Source organism: Alligator sinensis, unplaced genomic scaffold, assembly GCF_000455745.1.
Source record: "Alligator sinensis unplaced genomic scaffold, ASM45574v1 scaffold611_1, whole genome shotgun sequence".
Taxonomy (NCBI): domain Eukaryota; kingdom Metazoa; phylum Chordata; order Crocodylia; family Alligatoridae; genus Alligator; species Alligator sinensis.
This window is the reverse complement of record NW_005842332.1, coordinates 567,111-572,663: the sequence shown is the minus strand read 5'-3', so window position 1 is coordinate 572,663 and position 5,553 is coordinate 567,111. Positions and strand designations below refer to the sequence as shown.

General features: G+C 47.2%; 1 protein-coding gene across 9 annotated transcripts in view; it reads right to left on the bottom strand.

Annotated features, from left to right (window-relative positions):
• The window catches only part of RXRA (retinoid X receptor alpha), a 202,707-nt gene that overhangs the window by 20,602 nt on the left and 176,552 nt on the right, over positions 1-5,553 (bottom strand). For all 9 annotated transcript variants that reach the window (XM_006028620.3, XM_006028618.3, XM_006028621.3 and 6 more), the window contains one exon: positions 3,313-3,442. In XM_006028620.3, the coding sequence (XP_006028682.1) occupies positions 3,313-3,442 (130 nt within the window). The remainder of the gene's footprint in view (positions 1-3,312; positions 3,443-5,553) is intronic.

Genomic DNA, 5,553 nt, shown 5'->3' with positions numbered 1-5,553 from the left:
CGCTCTTAGATAAATTTTAATACTTGAATATTTCATGGGCAGCTGTTCTCAACAGACCGCGCTCTACACTCAATAATAGATAAAGCCACTGGTTAAAAGACTTCAGGGAGGTTATCTGAGGCCCCGCTTGATAGAGACACTTGGAGTTTTGCTTCCGTCGGCGTTAGTCCCGGTGCTGTCTCTTCCAGATCCCAACACTTGGCCTTCCTCGGTAGGACCGGCCTCGTGAGCACGCCATTAGGATACGGTACAGCAATGCCAAAGGTCAGAGCTGTAGCAGAAATAATGATGCTACGGAGATCGCAGCCTGCTTTGGCTTTGCCTCCTGGAGCAGCCCGTGCAAAATTCAACACGTTGGAGCGGACACACTCAACAAGGCTCCCCCAAGGCACTGGGACAGGATGATCGAGGGGAGGCGGGAGGGAAAGGAGATCCACTGCAAATGGACCTGAATCTGGCGTGGCTTGCATTTTAACCCTGAGGACGTCGTTCCTGAATCGCACCAGAATAAATGAGAGAGTCGTGTTTATTGAAAAAGGCAATGCACCAGCAAGGTTAGGGTCACCATCAGGGAACTTGGACCTAATATTTGGGTTCTCTTCCTATCAGGCTGGTTTGACAGAATCTAAAACCATAGTAATGATTTTGTTTTTTTTTTAAATCAATACAACAGTTGTTCCTTGCCTGGATTCAACTCGTCTCCTCTGGGGTATATTTGTACAGAGATCCCATTTTGATCCCATTTGCCTAGTTGTTTTGGGGGTTTGTGGGGTTTTTTTAACCCCAAACGCTTCTCCAGCTTGATGCTTGGGGAGTGCTCTTCAGAAATAACTGTTTGCTGGTTCCATAGAAGGCTTTGCGAACGCGGCTTTATTAAGTCCTCAAACACCCCTGAAAACAAGGGGAAGTATTATCATCACAGCGGCGGTGGCGGCGCAAGGAGAGGTCATGTGATCCGCCCAAGATCAAGAGCAAGTGACGGAGCTAGAAATACAACCCCGGAGTCCTGATTCCCAGACTACAGCTATAACCACCAACAAGGCATGTGACTTGCTGTGACAATGAGAATTAACTTGCAGTGAAAAGAGAGGAAATTCAAAACCGATAGAAGGAAATGCTGTCTCCGCATGCACGAGTAAAACGTGGCGCTTGTTGCTGTAGGGAGTCACGGAAGCCAAGAATTTAGCAGGGTGCCACAGGGGGAGCGGACATGTCTGTGCATCCCCAGAGAGTGCAAGGGCCATCTGCTTTTGTGCATCATGGCTCAAAATGACCTCTCCGAGTTGAGACCTGGATTATCCCGCCCCTGTCTACTCCACGGTGTTTACATCTTTCTCTGGGTTTGGCCGCTGGATGTGGGGCTCAGGTCTGAATAGTTTCTGAGCTCCTAACAGCTAACAAATGCATGCTTGAGCATGGTCCACAACAGCACCAGGGTTGTAGTAGTGCATATTTTGGAGTTGTTGAGAAGTTTTCAAAGTCCTAAGAAATCTGAAATGCGACAGTGAAGACCGATTGCTAACTTGACTTCCCCAACCTAAGCAATGTCCTGTCTATAGTGACCGGGTCCTTTCCAAGTAAGATCAGAAGAATGCAGGGGGGCGGGGGGGACAATCAGGCGCTTAATACTGAGGTTTTTCTACAAAAATACACTTTGGGGAGGTGAAAAAAAGCAGTGGAAAAGAGCTAGAAATGAATGGATGGCTAAAACTCTGGAAACCATCCCTTGTTATAACTATAGAAAAGGATGCCTTCCGTGTAAATTCAACAGCAACTCCCTTCATCGACTTCATTGAGTCTTTGGCTCTTCTCCCTTCTTGGAGATAAAAACTTTCCTGGTATTTCTCTGCATTGCTGTGTATTAATTGTGTCATTCTCCCTTTGGTGAAAGGTTATTTTTTGAGGCAGACAATAATGCAGCATCTCCTGGCGGAGACTGTCGCACTCTGGGACACATCACCTCCTCTGGAAGCCCAGTCCACAGCTGGGTCCCCCTGATTGAGAGAACATTTGTCCTCAGTGCTTGTATGCTTAATCCTGGTCTGTACTCCATGTGACCAGGATGCAGAGCATTGCATAGCTAAGCAAGGACCCCATGCCTTCCAGTTCCCTGGCTTTCCTAGCGACTGCATTTTGAAGACCATGCAAAATTTCTAACTCAGTCCTCCAGATATTATTTGAAGACATTTCTTTGGCAGCTAGAAACCCTAGCTGAGTGGAGGCCCACTATGCAAGGCACTGTTTGTGCACATACAGAGAATTTACAGTCTTAACAGACAAGGCAAAAGAAGCATTATGTCCATTTTACAGATGAGCAACTGAGGTGCAGAGTGACTAAGGTCGCACAACGATCCCAGGCATGGACACCAGGTATCCTGAGTCCCTGCCTTGTGCTGTAACCCCAAGACATCCCCCTGGAGCACTATACCTCACCAGTACACCAGAGCTCTGATTTACCAAGCACTAAAGTGCACAGTGCAGACCTATGAATTATGGCATTCTTCTTCCAAGGTCATCCTTTTCGGGAAGCAGTTTTAATAACGTAACACACTCACAAAGAATCGGGCTTCCACTTTTGTAAGCAGGCAAACTACTCCGGGGGAACGAGCTGAATCCTCTTTGATCGGTTTTCACAAAGTTTCGTACCCAAGCCCACACTCATTCAAGTTCTCACTTCTCGAATCTCGCCCCTTCCACTCTTTTGTGCACAGCTTCTAGCGTTTGGGCTGAAATGTGCTTAATGGAACAAGGCATTTTTCACACCTAGCTGCTTTTGATCCCCTGAAGCCCCTATCGACAGGTCCCCTGTGGCAAAAGGAAATTCAGCGTGAGCCTACAGACTGTTATTTTTTCATCTGGGTGGGTGGGGAAGGAAGGGTCGTATTTTCCCCATTTCTGTTTCTCATTATGACCAAATATACCATTTCATGAAATTTCACAAAAATCCCAAACCCGATCTCTTTCAAGTTGCAGAGCGAGAGGGAAGGTATTATTACACGGTCCCTTCGGATTTTAACAGCCCATCAAACTTCTGCTAGAGTCGCCTCTGCAATTGCCTATCATCACAGATTAAATGGACCGATTTGCAGCTGGCTCAACGTTTTGGACCGTGCTCGGTGATGTGTCTCTTGAGGCTTTTCAAATTCTACCTGGCAACTGAATGATCAGAGGCTATAACTCAGAAGTAACTGGTGACCTTCTAGCTGTATTGTACTTGATAGAAACCTAATACCCATCCCCAGAAGAGGGTACCACCTACCCTGACCTGTCTTGATAAGATCTCCCTCCTATACCTTCCCAGTGAGGACTCACCTGCTCTGAGCAAAATGACCTGGTCATCCAGCGGCAGCTCCGAGAAGTGGGGGATTCTCTTTGCCCATTCCACCAAGGTGAAGAGCTGTTTGTCCGCTGCTTGGCATATGTTGGTTACCGGGTCGTTGGGCTGCAAAGAAAAGAGCACTTAGCTGGAGGCACCATGAAGGAGGAGGTTTAGAGAAGCTTCTGGGATGGATCCCCTCTCTCTGAGAAACTTTAGGAGCAAGATCAACTGTACCATGCACTACCTGGCATTGCCCCCCACCTTTGTGTGACCTTCCCAGGCTAGACATGCATCTTAGGAGACACGGTGCATGGTTGGGGGGACGTTTAGCATGTGCCCACACAAGCAAACTGAGGCCAGGGGTTCGGGCACTAAGGGGAAATGCATTGCTCGTTGCCTCAGAGATATCAGTTCCATCTCTGCTGCTGATGTTTTATCACCCAGGGACCTGGGAACGGAGACGTGGCTAATTAGACCCACCTACAAAGAAACCACCAACTTCTCGCACCAGCCCATCAGGCTCTAAGGCGCTGAGCTTACTGGCTTCTGTGAACTTTTTCAGGAAGCATGGGGGAGAGCTGACAGAGTCCCTCCACATCATTCTGCTCATAATGATCTGTATCAGAGTAGCGTTGAACAGTACTGAGATTACCTAGCCCCAACGCACGAGATGTCCTAGGGAGGGTTTGCCCTGTAGCACTTACAACCAAAGGCAGCACAAGGTGGGAGGAGAAAGGCAGGGAAAGATGTAGTTGCTTGCCCGGTGCAGGTCTGTAGTACCAGAGCTGGGAACGAGCCTCAGTGTCTTAGGGCATGTCTACATGTGCATTAATGCGCTTTAGTTAATGAGCATTAAATCTAGTACCTCCATCGTGAGCTACTAGGAAAATGTGCATTTGCCTGGCGTAAGTAAAGTGCATGCTTTTAAGTGATGCTTAATGTGCATTCGCTTACTTTAATGCTCCTTAAGTAAAAAGCACTTTTTTTACATGATGCTTTAATGAGCATTCAAATAGACTAATGCACATTAAAGTGTACATGTAGACGTGCCCTTAAGACCCAGCCCAGTGCACTGCCCGATAGACCCTTCCATCTGCCAGTGATCCTCAAGCAAGATGCCGTGGCCTCACGTCTCAAATCCTGTGCAATATTAGCACCGTTAGGTGTGAAGTCACCTACGCACGATTCACAAGATAACCCTGAGATTTCAACTAGGAATCCAGAGTCAGCAACCTTCAGACCTCCTGTGGGGTCTTTTTGAGCCCTTTGCAACAGAAGAATTGCTCTGTTGTTTTTCTATAGTCAAAAACCGAGTGGAAGCTAAAAGCTGGCAGTTTGCAAGCGGGGCCAAGTTGAGAACCACTGCTCTGGCCGGTACAAATCTGGACCTTTACCAAGCCAGAACAAAACGAAAGAAAGGGAGGAGTGTGTGTGGAGGAGGAAATCCGCTTTCTCCCAGCCTCCTGCTGCCTGGGAGGGTGCTGTTCACATGTTCAGAGCGCCAGGATCTCGTAATTCAATAAAACACAACAATGGGGGCATTAAAACCGGAGGAAAATCCTTCCCTTTGAAATACGACCCAATAACAAAAACCATCTGCTCTTCAGTAGGACATGCAGCCTAAACAGACAAAATCCCTGTTTAAAGGAGCTGCTAACAGCTCAAGTGGGTTTGTGATTACAGATTGTCCAACCCTGGTGGAAGAAGGGAAGAATTATCGTGTGTGTGTGTGTGTGTGTGTGTGTGTGTATACACACACACACACACACACACACACACAAGAACTTCAGTTCACATCTCTAAAGAGGTATGCATGAGTCTACATGTGTGCGCACAATTATAGACCTCCGTTTCAAAGCAGAAGTGCCGTTCTTGTCCTCCTTACAGCAGTGTTTACAACAAGAACAGAGAATGTGAATTTATTTTACCGGCAGACTGCATGGGGAAATCAGAGTAACCCAGGGAAGCCTGTGTATGAAGATATACTACCTGTGCCAACTGTCCGTTTATGAGCAAACGTTACCACCCTTGCTGACAATGAGCCGTGCGTTATCTATGGACTAGTCCTCATTAAAGCAACGATGCTTTGCAGAGCAAAGCGCCAGTCTCACGGGCGCAAAATGTGATATGCTTATTTGTGCTGAATAGGAATTTACAGGATTAATCCCACCAAAGCCAGTGGGAGCTCATGGTATTGCAGTCGGTCCTATTATGAGTCTATATAGTCTGTATTC